A 22,678-nucleotide genomic window follows, 5' to 3' on the forward strand; every position below is an offset into this window, starting at 1 on the left:
TTGGTAAAATTGGACTTGGGAAAAAAAAATTGGAACATCGTTTGTTGTGCCACCGTAATTCGCTCCGCTAAATTTCTTTCCGACTCGTAGCGGACGGTAAATTGGCCAGCACGTGCGGTCGAAGCTAAGGAACGTTCTCGAGTTGAAAGTTGGTGTTTTGATGTTTGTAGTTCCGGCGAAGTGGAGCAACGAAACAGACCACGGGGGTCGCACGCGGGGTACCGATACGCGTGTTACGGTGTGCGCGGATATCGTAAATAATTATTTTTTTAAGCCCCGTCCTAATTGTAATCGCGGTTATAATTGAAATCCTGCACGTAGCGTAGCGTGATTTCCGTGTTTGATTAATCTACGAGGCCGGCTCGACTACTGAACTCTGTTAAATATGGCGAACAGTGTAGCACCAGATTCGTGGGAACAGCAGGCGGACAACGGAGATATCGCTCCGCCGCAGGATAAGTCCATCGAGAGTACATTCTCGACTCTGAACGTGAACGCTGCGGAATTCGTGCCTTCATTCTGCATTAATTCTTCACCGCAGAAGAAAAACGCGGCCGACAGTTCCTGCAATGTCGCTGTCATGATGAATACTGTAACCACCTCTATGCCCCCTGAAATACATCATGGTTAGTCTTGAAACAGAATTAAAATTGATCTTGTAGTAGCTCTGTTAAAATGATTTTAAATTTCTTCATTGCAAAAAATGTAATATTAATGTTCTTGTTGCTGCTAGTACTCTGCAAAAATTGCTTCGACTAACCCCTGTTGCTTTGTTCGCACATAGATTCTTGTTTTTGAAATGGTTGGCGATAACAGATGGGAGGCAGAGAAATTGTCTCAAAACTTGAAGACCTGTTTATGTATTTGTTGCAAATTGATGTTGGTAGCTGTTACTTCAACAAGGAATAAAATTAAAAGAATACTCCAACGCAATATCTATATATTTAATATTAACTCAATATTGTGCAACGCGTATGCCGATGTTACCTTCAAAACATTTATAAAAAACATGAAGTTAGCAATGAAATACTGATACAATTTTAAGAGAAATTTTCATTAATATGATCCTGTATTGATACTGAAATTGTGTTAGTAATAAATTTAATCTTTTCTTAAAATAATCAAAAATCATTTTGTTCATGATATTGCATATACTATAGAAAGCTATTTTCATTGCAATAGGATATATTGTATTATAATGTTTTAGAAACTTCAGACCAGAGCTACATGTATTTTTATTTAGAGCACTTATGTTTGTGTGGTATCTATTTAATTTCAAGAATCAATAAGTATAAAAATTAATATACAAAATGTGTTATCACATTGAGAAGGTATCTACAAATATGTATGAAAGTAGAAAGTTGATTACGTAAGACAGCATAAGACAATTTAGAGATATATTGTGAATTGTAAAAATAAACCTAGACTATATTTTAAAAACAAATTGTTTAGTAATTATTGTTTAGTTAGTTAATTGTGAGTCAATCACATTAGAGATCAGTAGCTTGTGGATTACGACTGATATTTAATAAATTATAAATGCATGGGATGATGTCTTTAAGGCAAAAGTAAAATTTTATTTCTATATTGAATCAATTATATTCATTCTAGACAATACCACACCAGCAGTTCTCCCAGATCCAGTGGGTAGTTGTGTGGAGGAACCACCTGCCGGGGGAGGGGCTCCACCTCCAAACGTCACTGATCAAATAAATACTAGCCCTGAACATCAACCAGCTGATTCTTGGGAAGAAGCAGCGGTGGATGGTGATCCTCTCATAACTTCTGAAAATGAAGAAGTATGCTCGAGCTTTTATAGATAGGCTGACATATGTAGGAGAAGCTTCTTTAGAGTTCGTTTTACTTTCAGCTTTTAATATTTGTATTAGATTTCATTGAAACTTTAAAAAGAAAGCTTAAAAACCAACTTTGAATAGGTGATTTAATATGTAACAGATTGTTTGTTATTCATGACTGGCTTTGTTTATCTTCATTGTTTGTAGGTTGACAATGAGGAAGATGAAGAAATGGTTGTTAAAGTACCTAAAAAAAAGCCTGTTAAAGTAACGGAAGACACTAAGAGTAAAAAGGAGCATGTTAATGTTGTTTTTATAGGACATGTTGGTAAGTAATGATATTTGATTATTGATCATTCATTGATAAAACAATAAACATGAGTGGGCTTAAAGTTACTTAGGTCTATTATTATGTTACATAAAAAGAAAATATCTAATGATGCAATGTGTATTACAGATGCAGGAAAATCAACGATTGGGGGTCAAATTATGGCATTGACGGGGATGGTTGATAAAAGGACCTTAGAAAAATATGAAAGGGAAGCGAAGGAAAGAAGTAGAGAAACGTGGTATTTGAGTTGGGCCCTAGACACGAACCAAGAAGAACGAGAAAAAGGAAAGACGGTGGAAGTTGGTAGAGCGTATTTTGAAACTGAACGGAAGCATTTCACGATTCTAGACGCGCCTGGTCATAAAAGTTTTGTACCCAATATGATCGGAGGAGCGGCACAAGCTGATCTTGCAGTTTTAGTTATTTCCGCGCGAAAAGGAGAGTTTGAAACAGGCTTCGATAGAGGCGGTCAAACAAGAGAACACGCTATGTTGGCTAAGACTGCTGGCGTTAAACATCTGGTTGTGTTAGTAAATAAAATGGATGATCCAACTGTAGAATGGAACGAGGGAAGGTATAACGAGTGCAGGTAGGTAATTATGAATTAACAAATTATAACTTGCCTTTACATAAAAATTAAGTGATTGCTCCAAATTGAGAGTAATGTTTTTGACGACGTTACCCAAATATAACAATTATTGCTATGTGTCAATTTTTGTATTTAGGGACAAAATTCTGCCATACCTTCGTAAACTGGGATTCAATCCTGCGAAAGACCTTACGTTCATGCCAGTTTCTGGGCAACTTGGTATTGGTTTGAAAGATCCAATACCGGAACATCTTTGTACATGGTACACCGGTCCACCATTCATATCCTTTATTGATTCTTTACCTTCGCTTAATCGTAAAAATAACGGACCTTTTATCATGCCAATTGTTGATAAATATAAAGATATGGGAACAGTGGTGATGGGAAAAGTTGAAGCTGGAGAAGCAAAGAAAGGGCAGTCGTTGCTTGTTATGCCAAATAGGGTAAGACATAAATTATTTTACTTCAATATATACTTATTATCTGTTAAGAGATTTTTTCCATCTCATATATTTTGTTTTATTCTATTAGACGGCAGTGACGGTAGATCAATTGTGGTCAGATGACGAGGAAGTGACATCGGTCGGTCCAGGGGAAAATGTAAAGATTAAGTTAAAAGGTATTGAAGAGGAAGACGTAAGCCCTGGATTCGTTTTGTGCGATAGCAACAATCCGATCAAAACAGGAAAAGTATTCGATGCACAAGTTGTTATTCTGGAGCATAAGAGTATCATTTGTGCCGGATACAGTGCTGTGATGCATATTCATTGTGCCGCGGAGGAAGTTAGAGTGAAGGCATTGATTTGTCTGGTTGATAAGAAAACGGGTGACAAGAGTAAAACCAGGCCAAGGTTCGTGAAGCAAGATCAAGTGGCAATAATGAGAATTGAATGCGCGGGTGTCATATGTCTTGAAAGATTTAAACTGTTTCCACAGATGGGACGTTTCACCCTCAGAGATGAAAGTAAATACACGTTTCTTTTTATTCATATCACAGCTTCAAAATGATTTCGTGCTTGTTTGTTGGCTTTACAGTGATTTTAGAAAAAAATAAGTAGATACTTTGGTATCTAAATATAGGCCTTCAATAATCGAACTAACTGGTTTTATCCTCTACTTTCCAGATAAGACTATCGCAATTGGTAAGGTGCTGAAAGTGGTGGAGTAAAGTTGCTCAGCTATGACCACAGATTGGAATTACTAATCAATTTCGAGAACGACGAATAATACGCAAGAAATGCAAGCCGAACACAGTACGCACGAGAAAAAAAGGAGTAAACGAAACCGGCGGCAAGACGAACTATTCGCGAACTACTGTTAATTGTAACATACACTCATCTACACAAGAAGCAAAAAAAAATGTTCTACATCAAAGAAAAGCACATACATCGTATGCACAGACAGTTGGGTTGGGGTTTGGGGTTACTGGGGCAGGGGGGGTGGGGTGGGTGGGAGGGTATTTATAACCTGAAATAAAGAAAAAAGCAAATAGATTTGATTATATAGATTAAAGGAGACAGGCAACTAAAAAAGAATAAAACTCGAGAGCGCGTGTTCCTTCTATTAGGTAAGCTGAACGACAGCACTCGCAGTGGAGTTAATTACAAATGGATAATGATCAAATGATGAACGGTGTCTCCTTAATATTATAAAACACGATATTTTTATTCTTCTGAGGTGCGAGACATTAATGAGCGTAAGGAAGAGGATACCGATTACCGAGATAAAACTAAGGAAAATATTATTAATATTATTATAATGATTATTGAATAATTATTATTAAATTGGTGGTAAGAAATGAGAATGGAAAAGAAAGCAGAAATTTATTGAATAAATCAACCAGATAGTGTTACACAACAATTTATAAATATAAAATTAATATTATTATTATTATACTGTTTCTTATTACATTGTCATTAAAAACAAATTTGCAACAAAATTGTGCTTTTCTAATTTTGATAAGAAAGTTTCATGTGTATGGTTGGTTGATTTGCTTTTTCTTGCACGTACTGTTTCTGTTAATACGATTCGAGTTTGATGGCGCCAAGGTTCGTGTATTGTATCGATGTACTACGTGTCTATAACACCAGATGTTCTTACACAGTGCTTCTCCAGAAGAGTTTCAATGATTTATAGCGTTATAATGCGATAAAGAAAATTAATGTCAAGATTTAACCGAAAGGAAGTTAATATAGAGAATTTTCAAAGCAGACATTTTGTGAGTGCTTTCTTTACACGTTATTTCTGCTTTTTGTCTTTGCTATTGGTTTCTTTCTACAGATGTTGGAACACATCCGCGATATTCGTCCCCTTTTTTTTCTTAACTGTACGTTGAATCATTTATCATATTCTAACGTTTTTTTTCACGTTTTGTAAGAGACCAAGCATACTAACAACGCATTCAAGATGAGTCAGTTTTATTTCTGTAAATTGTTCGATAACATTCGTTTTATGGGTTGTTATATTTTTAAAGTTGTTAATATAATATCATTACAATTGGAATATTAAAACGGAATATTGATACGTTTTATTTTTATTTCCCTTTTTCTTATTTTATACAAAACAGAAGTATCGGTGTGAAATATATTGCGTTTAGTGTACCATTTTTGTTGTTGTTATCAATGATTTAAAATACGTTGTCTTCATCGTTAGATTGAAAATATAATTGGAACAAAGGCCTAACAGCGAGTTAAGCTATATTAAGTTGCTTAAATTCTGACTTCATTTCGTGGTCACGATAACGTAATTCATTTAAAAGTTCTCTTTATTGTGCTGTGAAATCGTTTTATATATATACATATACATGTGTATACATTTCTTGTATACATATATATATATCTATATAGTTGCAATGCAATTTATAAAGATAACTATTAAAATCGAATTTTCGACGCGTCTTTCTCAGGCACACTCCTATGCGTGTCAACTATATATCGTATGTAGGTTTATTACATTTTATATACGATTATTAAAAGTTTATAATAAAAATGGTAAAAGCTTAACTACACTTATCATTGAGGATCCGGTGCTAATTTGGCGTATCCGAGCTTCTGAAGTACTTCTTTTATTTCGCGGTACACTGAAACATCCTCTATTGTACTTGAAATCTGGGAAAGAAAGAACAGTATACTCTACATTGGCGAATATTAAATAAATAAACGATATTTATTTATTTATATATATATTATATATATATATATATATAACTCTTGTTTCGTGAAAGAAATGTGATTTTCATTTCTAGGTCAGTTTCATCTATGTTGTGTTCGTGCAGAAATTTTACATATATTATTTCATGCAGATTTCATGTAGATTCACCTTAACAAGCTTCGAACGAGCCAAAGTGGCAATAGATTTGCGGATTATCTTCCCTGAACGTGTTCGAGGCAGTGCCCTTACAGCGGCGGCCGTCCTAAAGGATGCTATGGGTCCAATTAAAGCTCTCACGCGTGATACCAGTTCCTCGTTGATTTGTTCTTCGTTCTTTGTTGCTTCTACATAGAAAAATAAATGTAACTACATTCATAATACTATTAAAACATCGTTGTTTATTTGAATGGAGATTTTTGCTTTTTTCCATTACAACGTTGCAGCTAGTCTCATCGTGGATCCAAGGACACAACAATGTTGATGCTGATATAGTAGGTCAGACGGGCAAAATTTTACTCGAATAAAAGATCAATAAATCCAACGTATAGAGTAACGGATAAATAATTCTTTATTTTTTATTCGTTACTCAAAACGTATTATTTGATACAAATTTTACCCATCTCTGGTACAAGTATTCTAAGAAGAAAATCAATCTCAAGCTAAGAAAAATATGGGGTACCACTGGTAAAGGGAATCTGAAGAATATCTTATTCGATACAATTGCACTTCCAGACTCGATCTCTCGGGTTTTCATAACATAAGCTAGTATATAGCTAGAATACATTTAATAAAGCTAGCTGCACTGTTGACAAGACAGTGGAACGCCATAAAAAAGAAAGCTGTAAGTCCTGGGACAAATGTTGGGTACCACAAGGAAAATAGCTCCAGCAATCGTGCGGAGCTGAAAAATTGATCTCTAGAAAGAAAATTGTGAATGGTAATGGGTAGGACGTTTTAGTCAGAGGATCTGCGATTAATCAAATATTACTCCAGCTCTCAATCATACCTCTGCTCTGAACGCCTACCTGGTTTCATAATGTAAAGGCACAAAGGTACTTCTCCTTTTGTTGGGTCCGGTACACCGACTACGGCGGCGTCTATGACGTCAGGATGTGCCATAATAACGTCCTCGAGAGCCGCGGTAGACAATCTGTGACCAGCAACGTTAATGACATCGTCATCGCGCGACATCACGTAAATGTATTCAAATTCGTCTTTGTAACCAACATCCATAGTGTCGTAGTAACCCTGAAGCATTATTATTGTCGAATGAAATTATTGTGTATTACACTGGTAGACAATTTCGCGTGAAAGGTTCTCCGATATCAAAAGATTCTTGCATATGCATCCTGTTTTTGGAAATGCAACTTACTGGATGCGCCGAGAAGTAGGTCTCTTTGAATCTCTGGTCAGCTTGGTAAAGAGTTGATACGCAACCGGGCGGTAATGGTAACTTTATAACGATTCTGCCCAATTCGCGAGCCTCGGCCTTGGTACCATCGTCTCGTAAAATATCAACTGGAAAGAAGAATTCAACTTCCTTTATAAACAACTCTCTGTATTGTATTATTGCACAGGTTGCGAAGAAAAAAGGACTTGTAGCTTAGAAGTTACGAACAATTTTTTATTTTAGTTCAAGTAAGTGACTCACTCGCTTTGTTCTTTCATAATATGTAAGGTAAAAAGGAAAAATGTTCTGGAACATTTAGAGTAGATAATACTCATCAATTGGAGCAGAAGAGTCCTAGCAAACATGAGTAGAGAAGTCAATATTTGCAAAGTTACGAACAATTCTTTGTCTCAGTTTAAGTGACATCCCTGCTTCGAGAATTATCGCATTGTATGGGAACAACGGATTATTCGTCTTTGCACTCTACGCGCGTATCGGAACACAGGGTTATCTTGTTACATGTCGCATCCAAAAAAAGGAGAAACGACGAGGTACTTCGTTGTTTTCATACGGTACGATAGCTCTTGAAACGAACAAGTCGCTTACTTAAACTGAAACAAAAAGTTGTTCGTAACTTTGTGAATATTAACTTTTCTACTCGTGTTTACTAGGACTCTTCTGCTCCGTTTGGTGAGTATTGTCTACTCTAAAGGTTCCAGAACATTTTTCCTTTTTACCTTGCCTATTATGAAAGAACAAAGAGAACAAGTCACTTACTTAAACCGAATCAAAAAGTTGTTCATAACTTTGCAGATATTAACATTTCTACTCATGTTTACTAGGACTCCTGCTCTATTTGACGAGTACTATCTACTCTAAAGATTTATAAGGATTTCCTTGCTCCATTTGGTGAGTACTATCTACCCTAAAAGTTACAAATCCTTTTTCCTTTCTACCCAGTATATTTTGAAAGAACCGTCAGTGATTGATATTGCATCCACCGTTAAGTTTATCGAATTCCACAAAGAAAGATAGAAGTAACGATGGATGTTGAATAGATAAACTGGTCGCGACATACCCAACTGATACCGAATTTGAATCTTTTTTCTCGCTCATTGAAGACAGTAAACAAAGAAACGTTGTCTCCCTTTGTTCATTGTTCCAGTCTCCAACTTTGAAAGCTTTTTCTATCTGTACCTCCATAAAGGACTATACAGAACTTACTGTGGTAACCAGGAATCGGAACACCGGTGCTGTTTTTGGGTAAACTGGCATTGTGACCATATCCCAAACACAACGCTGTGATAGGATGACCGGTTTCTGATTGCCACCAATTGTTTAAAATCGGTACTTTGAACGCTTTCTCCGCCCAGATTTTCGTCTCGTAGTCGCAGAACTCACCAGCCACGAATACAGACTTCAAACTGTGAAAAGAATCATGTGTTTTAATAAACGATAACAACGATGAACTTCTGATGGAAGTGGCGGTATAGTTGTTCAATGAAGTTTCAACGAACAGAAAAACGAATCGTGTAACGTTCGATTAATATACTTACGATTTCGTTGAATATTTTCGACCCAATGTCAGCTCAGCGTCTGCACGTCTTATCACTCGAAGTGCGGTGGGAACGCAGAACAATGCGCTCACACTGTGCTGTTCTATTATTCTGCAAAAGATGGAAGATACCGATTAGTCTGGATACATACTTTTGTAAGATTGAGAGGGTCGTCTGGTAATCAGGTTTCGAAGGGTCGAGAAGATTTTTCTTTTCTTACACTTTTTCAAAATACACAACTACGAAAATATCCGTGCAACAGGATTTTCTTCGGTTTCGTAAAATTAACGAAGTTGTGAACCTTTGAAGAGAGCAGTGCAAAACGTTCCTAAGGAAAACTTTAAACGTGTTGAAAAATGTTCTTTTATCGCGTGCACCAAGAATTCAAAAATTGAATGTTTCTTCTTTTTTTTTTGTAGCGCGTTAAACGCGAAAGAATCGATACTCAAACATCAAAAGCAAGTGCAAATTTTGAAGAAAAAAAAAAAAAAGAAAAATGTTTTTCGACCATATTGTGGGACACCAAATGCCAAAAAATGTTGTATTGAATTTTTTTCGTATATCTTGTATAGTTTCGAAGATATTTACAATAATACGTATGTACAATTCAATTTTCTTTAAGGGGGTTGTTTTCGCCCCTAGAATCGTTTCTTTGCCAAAAATGGAAAATGGATCCGTTAACAGGGTCGCTTGATGAACGTGTGCGCAAAGTTTGAAATTTTATCGAGTTTTGTCGAGTCGTTGGTGGAAAATTAGAGAATACGTGGTGCGATTTCGTGGCTCCGAAATGTTACGGACGATGATGTATATCTATGCTCTATTTCTAAACAAATTTAAACCTGAAGTATTGGGCCGCGTCTGGTGTCCTATCAGGTTTGCCCTCGTACATCACGCTGGTCGCACCGTAGACGAGAGGCCCGTAACAAATATAAGAGTGGCCGACGACCCATCCCATATCGGAGGCCACCCACCAAACGGAATCCTTGTCCATACCATAAACTGTTTTCATCGTCCAGCAAGCGGCTACCAGATGTCCACCGATCGTTCTCAGAATCCCTTTCGGCTGACCTTCGTTTAAAAAGTTTAGCTGAAACGTCCGCTCGTGTTTTACGGGACGAATTTTTTTTTCTTCTTTTTATTGCCCGACCGTTCGTGTTTCTATTCCTCGAGAACCCCTTTTTCGTACCCGATTTCGGCTACACGTTTCTCACGACTTTCCACGCTCGATAATCTCCCGTGAAACGTTGTCAAAAATCTCGTCTAATCGGTCAGCGACAATACTACAAAATTATTTGACTTTCACTTATTGAAACCATTATGTTATTTTCATCTATTGAAACAATTATTTGATTTTTATCTATTGAAACAATTATTTGACTTTTATCTATTGAAACAATTATTCTAATTTTATCTATTGAAATAATTATTCTAATTTTATCTATTGAAACAATTATTCTAATTTTATCTATTGAAACAATTATTCTAATTTTATCTATTGAAACAATTATTCTAATTTTATCTATTGAAACAATTATTCTAACTTTATCTATTGAAACAATTATTCTAATTTTATCTATTGAAACAATTATTCTAATTTTATCTATTGAAACAATTATTTGATCTTTATCTATTGAAACAAGCAAGATTTACTTGCATTGCTTTTTCGATCAGATATTACAATTTTTATTCTCCTTGCCACGAGTTAAATTCTAATGCTAATATCCATCGATCAAGGGATACAAAGTTGTTCATTTCACGCGGATAATAATTTTGCCGAGCTCTGATAGATAGAGACGAAAGAGATTTTTACCAACGATTACCTCCAGTTTTCTATCGCGTGTATAATTATTTTTTCGTACTCGTGATTTGCGTTTGAGTGTTTTATACTTTGTTTAATTATTGACGTTCGTCAACGGTGCGCTACATCAATGTTTCGTTCGACGGTGATCTCGTTACAGGTGAAACAGAACTACCTGTCGTTCCGGATGTATATATAATATATAAAGGCTCGTTTGCTTCGACCGGTTGACAAGGATGCGGTCGCGCCCTTTTCATCACGTCGTCCCAGTCGTGTTGATTCTCTAGAAGTGGACTCTGCCATATATTCCTCCTCTGAAATACGATGCACTGTGGTTTTTTTACAGAAATCATGTTCAGTGCGCCGTTCAGCATCACGGTATACCTGTGTTCGAAATTATAGTACGAGTGTGGTTGTAGATCTCTTTTTAAACATGTGTTACAATTTTAGAAAGACGATTCAACCTACTGAATGATCTTGGACGGTTCCAAGCCGCAGCTAGCCGCAATGATCACCTTTGGTTTCGCGTGGTCTATCCTGGTGGCTAATTCCTTCGAGGCGAACCCTACAAAGAAAGAAGACTTCGTTGGAAACAACCTTTGTAACGTATTCGGTCTTTGGACCGTTTGATTTCTAGCATAGATAGCGACAGAATATGTTGGCCGTTCAAGGCCACTGTGCGGCTATCCCCCACTTCTCTGTTTGAGAGTCTGTTAGCGTTATAGACAAAGAAAGTCACAATTTTCGAAAAACAGGCACTAAACTGTACTTAACTTTGTTCGTTACGATTACTATATTTTGTTATATTGCATACGAAAGAAACGAATCGAATTTGTGGGTGAAAAATTAAATTTTACTTCAAAACTTATATATATATCATACAACAAAATTCGTATGGTTTCATGAATCGTATACAAATATACCTGTAAAGTTTTTTATTTATACCTTTGTTTGTTCTTTGTAAACAAATACTTGAAAATTACGTAACTTTTAGCCCTTTGAACCAGTGTGCCCCTTATTGACGTGTTTTCTGACGTTCAAATAGAGCGGTTACGTGCCCCCGTGTGTACCAACCTATTCGTAAAAAATGTCGTTAACACGATTGCGTTCTTACCGCCAAATACTATCGAGTGAATGGCGCCAAGACGGGTCGTTGCTAAAATCGCTATTATGGTTTCTGGAATCAGCGGCATGTAGATGATCACTACGTCGCCTTTACGGACGCCCATATCAGCTAACGCGCCAGCTAACAAGGATGCCTTCTCCAGCAATTCGTTGTAAGTTACTCGTCGAATTGTTGATATTTGAGGGCTATCGTGGATCAGCGCCGTTTTGTTTCCGTTTCCTGCAAGAACGTGCCGATCCACTGCGTTGTAACAAGCGTTCAATTCCCCGCCAATGAACCTACGAATTCGTTGCATCAATCGTGATGAAATTATTATAATACAATAAATCGAAATCGAAGTGGACAATCAATATCTGTAAATACATCGCTCTCGAAGTGCTTCGTAAAGAATTATCGACGAAAAGAGTCGACAATATCGGCAACAATTATAAATTACAAATAAATATATACCATTTCGTAAACGGTGGTCGGGAATTATCCAAAACCTTAGTCCAAGGTTTGCTCCAGTCGACACACTGCGCCACTTCGCCCCAGAACTTTTCTGGATTCTCCAAAGAATCCCTATGAGCCTCATCGTACGCAGGACAACGGACGTAATGAGGACTAACGATATAATCTACCGAGAAAAAGGATCGGGAAATTGTAAATATTGATCCACGAATTAAATCATAAAACGTACCGCATCGTGTAACAATTTAAATAAAGTCGTGTCCTCTATGTTTTAAAAGAACGAAGCATCCGTTTCCCTTGAGAAGGAATAGTATCGAGTATCGCACAAACAGCACCTGCTGCTATGTTTCTGTACAGGAATCGAACTTATTACCGTAAGAAAATACAATATCCATGGTACGGAGGATACTAGAATTAGGTACGAGAGCCATCTGTTGGTGCACCTACTTCCCTGTATCTTATTTTAACGGATGTAGGTATTTATTTTTTAATGTAGGAGTAGTTGTTACTTTCAACGGCAGGGGTTCGTAATATTTTGTTGCAATTTGTACTATTATAATTTGTATTCTTTAGCGAGAAGATGAAGTAAAGCTTCCCAATAGTTTATTTAACATTCGTTGAATTAATAATAAAATCAACGCGTTTAGAAATTCATTAGTTATAGACCTTGAGCACAAGATAATGGTGCCCGATAATGATATTATAAGGTATGTAGATATACGCTCCATTGTCTTTAGATAATGATAATGCCCGTGTGTTTGCCCGTATATTGAAAAGGCATACAGATTATAAAATGTCTACGATAACAATGCAAATGTTATTACAGTGTATATTCTCACAATTATGTAGACGAATGAAATTTATGAAATCGTTCGATTGTGGCGTCCCTAGCGTCTTTCGCGCAAATGAGGGTACGAGTTACATCCAGTTTCTACTGCTTCGTCTTTAATCGAACCTTTTAAATGTATTAATACTTTATATGCATTCAATTTTCTTTTCGCGTTGAAAAGTTATCTGAGGCGCTAAACAATCAAATTAATCGATACTTTAGTGAACTCTAATAAGAAAAGAGCTCTTAACTGTAAAACTTAATACCTTTAGAAATATTCGATTCGTAGGCTGTTCGAATTGATGGGCAATATACATATGATGAACGTTAATCGTCTTATTGAAAATATGAAGCGTCAAAAGGTTAAGAAACCTTGAACTTTGCTACTTGCACATGCACAATAGTACCAATCCTTCACCTTTTTTGGTTAACGAAGAGCATGAAGGTATTTTCATAATTTTATTTTAACTTTATTCGAAAGTAGTAATGGTAAAGAGAGGGAAAACTGTTGTTTAATGACCTTCTATCCGGCACGATATTATGTGCATCAAATCACTATCTTAAAATATTATTACTTTTATTAATACTTACGAGAAATTAATATTCATTTTTACTATATTTTAAAAAAAATCTACAAATCTATAACTGTATAAAGAGAAAGAAGAATCCCTGATTATTGGAAATTGAGCATATCGACAGATTCTTCCGCCTGTGAGCTCGATAATGAAAATTTGATTTTCTTTTTGTATAAGCTTCTACGTTTAATTTTCGTATTAGACGTTTCGTGAATTTTCCGCGGATACACACTTGTTGGTTAGGTGAACCAACCATTTTAAATGTTAAATTCAATAAATAATGTATTTTGCACAATTTTTCAGCATTATATTCGTACTGTGTACAAGTGAAAGCAAGACATCATTTTCCCCATTATTTTTTCTGAAAATTCTCCGAAGACTTCGTAGAATGTGACGACGATCGCGGTGTTACAAGAGAAATGATTCATTGCGTTCCCGGGATCCTTATGCCCCGCGACGATGCTGTATAACGCTCGTCTCCTGGAAACGTCGGATGGAGATCACATCGTGGTTTAAGGTAACGTTGACTTCTGTAATCTGCGTCATGTGGCCGCGTTTCATGAATATTTAAAAGGTCCCGCGTTGGGAACACCGTCTTACCAATATTTCTTTTTACCTCGGCCTATGAATAATTCATCACGAGGAGCCGGTACCGAGTTCATAGTAATTTCCTATGCTGCCCGCGCCCCTTTAACACGTCACCAACGTGTTTGTGTTTCCGTGTATCGTACGAAACAGCCTTAATACCTTTGTCGCTGACACCGAGCGAAAGGTAAATCGGAATTTTACTTCCGTTCCGGTTAGCCTGCGGAGACAACGATAGATTGTGTCACGATTGTTTGTTTCACATCTTCTCTCGAATCGATTCGATGCACAGTTACGGTAGAATCGCAATAGTTGCGAGAAAACGAGACCGTAAACATATGCAATTATCGAGGCAACGATTCAACAAGCAACATCGGTTACACGATGCATCTTTAGTAGGCACATGGGATGTCACGAAACTTGTTAATACCGAGCATGCGTCACAGAGGCGGGAGGGCCTCTGATTGGTAGAACGCGAGTCACCAGTGTCATCTTCGCGCTTGTGTGATGCGTGTCTAGTACTGACAAGCTTTATACCGTCCAGTGTACCTATAGTAGGTAACCGTACTAGCACAGTCTCGATTTTTCGTACTTTGTCCTGATCCATATGTCGATAAAATATGTCTATGCAAAATTTATTTATGCGACCTTGTAAAAATTTACTTGTTTGTCTCAAATTCAGTAATTTTGTCGCGATGTCTTCCGAATTATGATAAAACGTCTCCATATACGTAAATTTTTAGATTAACAAGTAAGATAAGTCTATGTTGTACATAGATTTATATCGATCAACAAGTTAATACAAATGCGTTCGAAATATCGATTTTTATACGTTTCCACGGATTTGATATATTTCAGCCGATAGATTGGGAGGTTAGGATTTCTCCTTCCCCTCTTCTCGTCATTCTCTTCCCTGAAGATCGACCGTATCGATTTTCATGCTGAGAAATATGATCACCTTGCTATAGTACGCACGCAAGAAGATTGCGTCTGAGAGTTATAGCGGTTTCTATTCTTTCAGGAGCTATCGGGAGCGTATTGGACATATGCAGCATTCTTTTCGTGACCGAGGAGATGGCCTTCGAACTAATAAGATTTGCGAAAACACGCCTCCCGTGCAATTCTCGGTCTCTTACTGTGTGGAGCTGAGAAACTGATCCGTGGAGGGAATTGCAAATCGTATTGGGTTAAACGTTGTCGTCAGCTTTCGAAGGTCTACTACCGAGTAAAAATTATTTGACACTGTTCACATTCTCCTTACCCGTGGCATTCTATACATGGAATTCATATTTCCAGGTTCCAACCATACCGATGGTTTCGCGTCTCGAATGGAAGACTACTTGTTGCCGACTGATGAGCAAAATGTATTTAAGAAAATGTTCTAACGATGAAATACTTCACTAATTTGTATTTCAGTTGTAGCCGAATGTTTAAAAGTATTTTGTAACTGTGTAATTATAGAATACTTTTATTTTTTTTATTCGACTATATATATTTTTAGTCGAACATAACGTACACCGAATTTTATTTCATTAATCATGTTTATTAATTGATGGAAAATACTTTTCTCTCTTAATTCGATAAAACGTTGATGTAAACTTGCGTATGCTTATATGTATATCGTGTATAACATTTTGAAATTAAGTACAGTAATGCTCGTCTAAATTTAAGTAAATAAGGCGTTCATTTTTTCACTAATGAGTTTAAATACAACGTAAATCAAGAACAAAACAACAGTGAGAATGATCCGATATCTTTTATCGAGGGACGAACACGACCTTTTATCGAGGGGCTATCGTAAATCCAAGAAACGTTCGATTCAAAATGGTAGAATTGTGTTACGTTCCAAGCCAGATGGTAACTGGAGCGCAATGTTTACAATGCGTCCTCGTAATTTCATTCGTTTCCGTCTCGATACTAAAAAATCGCTTTTCCATTTCAGAAGACGACGATCACATTTACAATGATTCATCGAGGAGACGTATCTTCGATACATTCACAACGTTTACCGGAACGTCTGGGGTAAACAGCAGGTGCGTCAGACGATTTAATCGCGTTAATGGACATTATCAGCGTTTGAGTTAACGGTGGAATTTCAACGCTCCGCGAAACGCAGGGATTCCCACGGCCATCGTCGACGACGATCGCGCCTGTAAGCGAAACCCAGTTCGAGAAATCAAATTATCGGCAAGACACGTCGCAAACACCGCGTCGCGTTGGCTGCTTGAAAATAAAGAACGAAACGAGAAACGAGAAAATTGGTCTCCCAGGCGACCCGGACTTTATAATACATACTAACGAAAACGACCTTCATGTATCCCCGTTGTGGCGAAGACTCGTCGAAAATACAATCAAACTTTTCTTCTAGAACCGGGAACGCGCGAATTTGGGATATCGTTCGCGATATAACCCTTTCGAGATTCGAAAGCTCAGCACGTACGGTGCGCGGAAATCTGATGGTCACGTGTCTGCACGCAGTCCATTGATATCTCCTTATAAGAGGAAGTCGGCCTTGTTCACACAGGCTCTCGATGTGCGAAAATTTGTTCCTCTTCCTCACCCGATTCTATTCTCTGTTATATACAGTACCTTAATCAATACGGTATCTTGTGTACGATATTTTCGGTACACACGTACGAAAAAAAAGAAAGAGAACGTAAGAAGGTAAATCGAATGTGAATTATTTTACAAAATTAATTTCTCCCCGTACTGGAAAGAGTTCGAATTACCGTATGTGCTTACTTAATGGAAACTTTTTACATTTCTGATAAAGTAACTTTCTCACGAAGCAAAAAGATTTTTAAAGAATTTCTAAATTTCGTGTAAAATTTCTTGCAACATTTCTACATTTGTGAAAAATATCTAAATTCGTAAAAATTTTTTTTAACAAATTTGTAAAAGATTTCTCAACAAATTTCTAAATCTGTGAAAAGTTTCTTAACAAATTTCTAAATTTGTGGAAAAGGGCAATTATTAAGGCAAAATAAAAATTTCTGAATTTATAGAAAAGGACAATTATTAAGGCAAAATAAAAATTGCGAAGGAAATCCTTAATAAACGGCACCCTGAGCAATTGAACGGATTGCACACCCCTAAAGCCAGTCCTGCTTAGAGGCGACTAGGATTAAAGGAAAGAACATTCACCCTAATTAATATTGGAAAGCCAGAGGAGGGATACTTACCGGATTCAACGGTTTTTTGGCACATCGAGTTGTTGACGAGCGATTGGAAGGTGTTCTTTTCTTCTTTTGAGTTCTGGGATTCAGGGTTGTGAAAGTCTGCGTTCAATTGCAGCATCACTGAAAATTGCAAAAGTACTGATTGTATTTATGTTACAGGTTGTGGAAAACGATCGCGTGTCAGCATCCTGGCTACGCTGTAAATAAAACTGCAGATAGCAACGACCGTTTGGTTGCACAAAGACGAGAACAAACGATCATGGATGTAAACGTGTGATTTTGAAATGTTCATAGTCCCGGGATAATTAGGGGCGGTCACGTTTCACGTGAATTTAATTTGATTTAAGAAAATGAACCGAACATTAGGGACGAACGAAACGAAGAAGCATCAGGAATGAAATTAATATTAAACAGTGGAACGAAATGAATATCGTAACTAAAAAAGTGACAGGAGTTAAGAAATTTTATTTTACGAAAGAGACAGAAGAAACAAATTACTGTTTTTCGATATCTTGATTGTTCAATGGGTTGAAAATTTCAACGAAAATTTCAGACGATGCAACTCTGCGCGATTCCTCCGGTGGTTGCATCCTTTTTGCATTTTGATTGCACTCGACGACTCGATGTCGCTAAATTCAATATTTGTGACACTTTTTCTGTCGATAATCTAACATATTCTCTGTACAGTGGCTAGATAATCTAACAATTAAACATTCTTCAGTCCTGATTTGTATTTTTAGCATATTCTTTGACTTTAATATATTTTAGTTTCAAGTTCTTTTTCTATGCTTAAAAGTTTCTTAAATTATTTAACGAAAGCACTCGTACAGTTTGAAGTACCTTTCCATGTTAAAAATTAATGAATTTTTTTTTCACACGCAAACCTTTTACTATAAGTACTCTCGCATATCAATCGGGCATTACTTAAGTATAATTTAGAATAAAAAATTATTATTGTATTGTAATCTCTCTCTCTCTCTCTTTCTAAACTTCTTCAAGGAAGTAAAAATTTATCGATATAAACCTCTGCTTAATAACAGAAAGCTGTCATTAGTTAGTTGACACATCACCTAAAATTGTAAACTTTCCGTGCTTTTCTAAAGAATGTTTCTATATACTATTATTATATTATAATACGTACCAAGTAATATCTTTTTAATATGAAAGAGTACAATTTTTAATGAAATATAACGAAGATTAATTTCTACAAAAATTGTAACGTGCTCCAAACTTTTAAGCGGCAATATATTATATATGTACGTGTACACAGGGTGTTTCCAGTTTTAACAAAATTTAATCATGGTATCTCATTCTGTCTCTCAAAGTTGGTCCATTGAAACTTGAAACGTATTGCTCGTGCTACCTATTTGCTTTACATGTTTTATTTAAGAAGCTCGGATAAACACACGTTCTCTCGTAGAAAAGTCTATGGATCGGTTGATACCTTATCCTATCATGAAATCCTCCACCCCTGATTTTGATGGAATTTTGTCGTTTCGCAGGGTGGCCAAAAATAAGGACCTGTCTCTCCCGTTCGTGGTCGAGTTATGTCTTTTGGATTTGAAGCTTGTCTTACGTCGTTGCTACCCCTGAAACAAGAGAAGCTGTCCGAACACTCAAAGGATTTCTAGTGAAGAGGATTCGTACACTTTGGAAAACATTAACTGAACATGAACAACCTTGGTGTCTTTACTTGCTGAAGTAATAGAGAGAAGCTATTTGTTGTTTGCAAAAGTTGTATTGTTTCAAAAAGGTCGTAATGTGAGGGTTATAGTCTCTTTGTCAGTAAAATCGTACGAATAATTCAATAGTCAAGAAGTAGATGTTTAATCGATAAGCTCATTTCCTAAACGTATTACCAGAATTGAATGTGCATGATTGTCACGAGGGCATATCGATTTCAAATGTTTGTAAGTTTAAACAGTACTTCACCTGTGATACGAATAATTGTCAATTGGCGTTCGATATAGTTAGCACGTTCATATTTTTGAAAATTGTGTAAAATGGAACGCCATTTTTTTTATAGTGATTTCTATTCGACAAAGTATCTCTAATCGTTTGGAAATTAACCCTTTTCACTCGAGAGGCGATCCTTGATCGCCACTTATTTCGGTGTACTTTTTCCAATTCGGAGAACCATCGTGGTTTGGAATTGATATTAAAATTCAATCACTACTTTCTCGTAAGATGTAAACATATGTATATGAAATGTTGGAACGAAAATGTTCCATTTTAAATTAATTACACGATTTGAGAGATTTTATCGAGGTGCTAGTTTCTGGTTGCAGAAAAGCTTCGAGTGCAAAGGGTTAAGTAATCTTCGTAATACGGAATTCAGATTGCTTTCATATCGTATACTTTTACAATCGAGATTATCATAATGTAAATGAAAGTGTCTCGAAGTTAATAAATCAATGATATCCGTTTGCTATCAATGGCTAACCCAGACCTAAACCAGATTCATGATATAGAATGCAAATGAAACAGACATTGTTTAACAGTGTAACAAATGTCAACGAGTCTACACGCTTGTGTAGTCGTATGGAAAATAATAACAATAACTGTAAATGTATTACGGCTTCATCGCGTTTTAATTGTGCCCGAATTTGGATAAATAAACGATATTCGAGCGTATGTTTAATTAAACTCGGCGAACGAAGTTGGTAACTTATTTACAAATTTTGCAACAGTGCACCAACAAAGCACATTGAATGAAATTGTCTGTGGTATTAAATGCGCAATATTTTTGTCGTCCAATAAATTTCGTACGTTGTATTTAAAATTGTAATATATGCATTCAATATGGAGGACAAACATGGTTTCCATGTATATATCACACATTGACACATGACATTAAAGGTTCAGTGTCCCATTTTCAATGCATATTTTTACAAATGAATATATTACCGTAAAATGATACAAAAAAGAAGGACAATGTTAAAAACAGACGAATGTTGAATGCAATTGGAAACCAAATATTCTTTTACAGCGTGATTCCACACGGTTTAAGGAATTAGAAATATAATAGTCATTTGTTCACGAGGCGATGAAAAAGTTATAGTAGATACGGTTAAATGTAACAACAAATATCCATTTCGGTCTCATTGTCTTTGGATGACGATTTGGTAAAGTAGTGATTTAATCTGATTTGGAAAAATCAGAAAATGATGCCAAAAATTATTTACAAAGATCATAGTAAATTAATGTTTATAATAAAAATTAATACGTCATGGAAACTAAAAGAAGTAAGAAGTTCTTTTGTAACACAATACTTGTGTTCTGAGCAATAAGAAGAAAACAAATAAATAATTATTTATTTCGAAAATTACAAAAGTTATAACAAACGAGTATTAATGTAATAAAATAATTGTGACTGGATATTCCGTTCCTGGAAAATTCCAATTTTGTTTAAACATCACGGATAATTTTCTTTCCGTTGTGTATCAATTTATCATTGTGCAAAATCTCTTTAAGAATGAATATACATGTATAATCACGCTGTAAAAGAATTAAAATATTCACCCATGTTCAATATTGTTCTTTGTGATCAGACTGTTCTAAGAAGAAGAATTCAACATTATCGTGCTTACCGATCGATCATCCGGTTCTTGTTGCACCTATCGATGTAGTATCACAATTCGTTGAAATCGTTTGAGACACTTCGCGTCAAACTTTCTCGCTAATATTGTAAGGATAATTCATTACGATTCAATACGATAAACTCTCCGAGGCTTTCGTGTGTTTGACGTCACTTAAATAATAAATATATCGGTTAATAATCGCGATCTAGTTTAAGGGACCGTGGTCCTAACAACCGATCGTATTCTACACCGTGAAAGCAAGAATTCATTCCGTTAAGTTCGTCAATATGTAAAAGTAACGATCACGTGACGGATCTACTTCCTGAATAAATCTTGATCCGTAGGTCGTCGTATTTAATTTAAAAAAAGGAACACCGTTGTCCGCCAGCCGTTCAACTACAAAAACCGCCGATTTATTTCCATGTTACAGCGTCTCTGTTCTTTGATGGTATAATGATAGAAAAAGAAAAACGATAATTTTGAACTAGGTGTAAATAGATCTTCGAAGAAGGGTTACTCGAGCTTGCAACAATTTCCTCTTTACAATTGAAACGTTCAATTATTCGTTCCATCCTCGAAAGCAAAGTTTCCCAAACACATGGAATCGCGTAATAATATTGAAAATTATATCAATACTTGAATGCTTGTTTCGCATTTGAAAACAAAATCGGAATAAAAATATATGGAATTTTTATTTCGATAATGAATGTATAGAGTTTTTATTTTGGTAACGAATGTATAGAATGTTTATTTTGATAATAACATATATATCGAATTTGTATTTTGATAAGAAATAATTGAATTTTTATTTTGATGATACATTAAGTTAATGAATGGAAATTGAACTGTGTGATTGTTCTTCCATTATTCGTGGGAAACCAATTGTCTAATGAAAAAGTCATGATCATGATTGACAGTTCAAAGAATGTAGGAAACTTAATTTTTTTTTTCTAATTTCTTGAGAAACGTTTATTTTGAAAGGTGTTCGAGGCGATTTCTATTGACTTCGATACACTTTCAAGTAGTGTTTATGGTGTAGATAAATAACACCAATGGAATTTCATTTACCTCGCAAATTGTCATAATTGGTTCCCGAACCTGTGACGATATACGAAGCAATAATATATTCTGCACTTTAAATTTCTCTAAATGTATTCGAATGAACTTTAAAAAATTATAACAAAAATATGAAATTACGACGAACTCTCTCGTAGTACATTGTACCGTATATAGACGTATAGAGCCAGTCGCAAAATTCTAAATGTATTATGTAAATAAATTACAATATTCTTGATTGTTCAAGAGCTCCGATAATGTTATATTTACATTGTTCGTCGGTTAAAGTTAGAAATATTTCGAAGGAAATAATACCTTTTGTATTTTGTGTGTATTTTGTACATGTTATTTTTTAACAAATTATTACAAAAGGTGGTATTATTTTCTTCGAAATATATCTAACTTTAATCGAGGGACCATTTAAATACAAATTATCGATATTGTGTATTTCTTTCGAATACATATACATTAATATTTCAATGATTCGCCGAAAATTGTTTTTATGACAATTCTTGTGTGTTAATATTTCGTGTGTGCATCCCCCTTTTAGTTTTCTATATCGTATTGGCCGTACGTAGACACGCGAAAAAGACTGTAGCCACCATTGGCCTTACCGACCGTTATGTAAATTATTCACGGTTACTATTCTCACGGTATCCGATGTAATTTTTGGAAACGACGATTAGG

General features: G+C 35.8%; 2 protein-coding genes and 1 long non-coding RNA gene across 10 annotated transcripts; 2 read left to right on the forward strand and 1 right to left on the reverse strand.

Annotated features, from left to right (window-relative positions):
- The first annotated feature begins 31 nt into the window (after nucleotides 1-31).
- Nucleotides 32-4,126, forward strand: Erf3 (eukaryotic translation release factor 3). Its single transcript, XM_076311746.1, has 7 exons — nucleotides 32-626; nucleotides 1,612-1,799; nucleotides 2,004-2,124; nucleotides 2,254-2,716; nucleotides 2,853-3,159; nucleotides 3,248-3,680; nucleotides 3,841-4,126. Exons 1-7 carry the CDS (start codon nucleotides 386-388, stop codon nucleotides 3,882-3,884), a joined length of 1,797 nt encoding a protein of 598 aa, XP_076167861.1. The 5' UTR covers nucleotides 32-385; the 3' UTR covers nucleotides 3,885-4,126.
- Nucleotides 4,127-5,231: 1,105 nt separating this feature from the next.
- On the reverse strand, nucleotides 5,232-21,184 carry LOC143146846 (acyl-CoA synthetase short-chain family member 3, mitochondrial). 3 transcript variants are annotated; one of them, XM_076311538.1, is made up of 14 exons: nucleotides 20,945-21,184; nucleotides 18,799-18,943; nucleotides 17,358-17,474; nucleotides 12,187-12,352; nucleotides 11,725-12,014; nucleotides 11,079-11,175; nucleotides 10,786-10,994; nucleotides 9,652-9,880; nucleotides 8,813-8,923; nucleotides 8,481-8,680; nucleotides 7,239-7,384; nucleotides 6,892-7,114; nucleotides 6,035-6,210; nucleotides 5,232-5,823 (listed from the first exon to the last, which is right to left on the reverse strand). In XM_076311538.1, exons 3-14 carry the CDS (start codon nucleotides 17,470-17,472, stop codon nucleotides 5,728-5,730), a joined length of 2,058 nt encoding a protein of 685 aa, XP_076167653.1. In that variant the 5' UTR covers nucleotides 17,473-17,474; nucleotides 18,799-18,943; nucleotides 20,945-21,184; the 3' UTR covers nucleotides 5,232-5,727. The 3 variants fall into 3 exon arrangements, with proteins under 3 accessions (XP_076167653.1, XP_076167654.1, XP_076167656.1); XM_076311539.1 differs by having other exon boundaries at nucleotides 18,799-18,958; XM_076311541.1 differs by lacking the exon at nucleotides 18,799-18,943.
- On the forward strand, nucleotides 13,322-17,402 carry LOC143146847 (uncharacterized). 6 transcript variants are annotated; one of them, XR_012992092.1, is made up of 7 exons: nucleotides 13,322-13,460; nucleotides 13,894-14,107; nucleotides 15,197-15,388; nucleotides 15,472-16,032; nucleotides 16,118-16,327; nucleotides 16,544-16,839; nucleotides 17,181-17,402. It is a non-coding gene; the product is annotated as an uncharacterized LOC143146847 (long non-coding RNA). The 6 variants fall into 6 exon arrangements; XR_012992093.1 differs by having other exon boundaries at nucleotides 15,472-16,002; XR_012992089.1 differs by having other exon boundaries at nucleotides 15,472-16,327.
- Nucleotides 21,185-22,678: the final 1,494 nt, after the last annotated feature.

The sequence above is a fragment of the Ptiloglossa arizonensis genome, chromosome 5, assembly GCF_051014685.1.
Source record: "Ptiloglossa arizonensis isolate GNS036 chromosome 5, iyPtiAriz1_principal, whole genome shotgun sequence".
NCBI lineage: Eukaryota > Metazoa > Arthropoda > Insecta > Hymenoptera > Colletidae > Ptiloglossa > Ptiloglossa arizonensis.

What these genes read in the sequence shown, in the direction of transcription:
- Erf3 (XM_076311746.1), top strand. Translation starts at nt 386, where the DNA reads ATGGCGAACAGTGTAGCACCAGATTCGTGGGAACAGCAGGCGGACAAC. An exon ending in GCCCCCTGAAATACATCATG is followed by an intron (nt 627 to 1,611) that starts GTTAGTCTTGAA and finishes TATTCATTCTAG; the next exon opens with ACAATACCACACCAGCAGTT. An exon ending in TAACTTCTGAAAATGAAGAA is followed by an intron (nt 1,800 to 2,003) that starts GTATGCTCGAGC and finishes CATTGTTTGTAG; the next exon opens with GTTGACAATGAGGAAGATGA.
- LOC143146846 (XM_076311541.1), bottom strand. Translation starts at nt 17,472, where the DNA reads ATGCTGCAATTGAACGCAGACTTTCACAACCCTGAATCCCAGAACTCA. An exon ending in GACGCGGCCCAATACTTCAG is followed by an intron (nt 8,924 to 9,651) that starts GTTTAAATTTGT and finishes CATCTTTTGCAG; the next exon opens with AATAATAGAACAGCACAGTG. An exon ending in CTCGTTCGAAGCTTGTTAAG is followed by an intron (nt 5,824 to 6,034) that starts GTGAATCTACAT and finishes TTTCTTTCCCAG; the next exon opens with ATTTCAAGTACAATAGAGGA.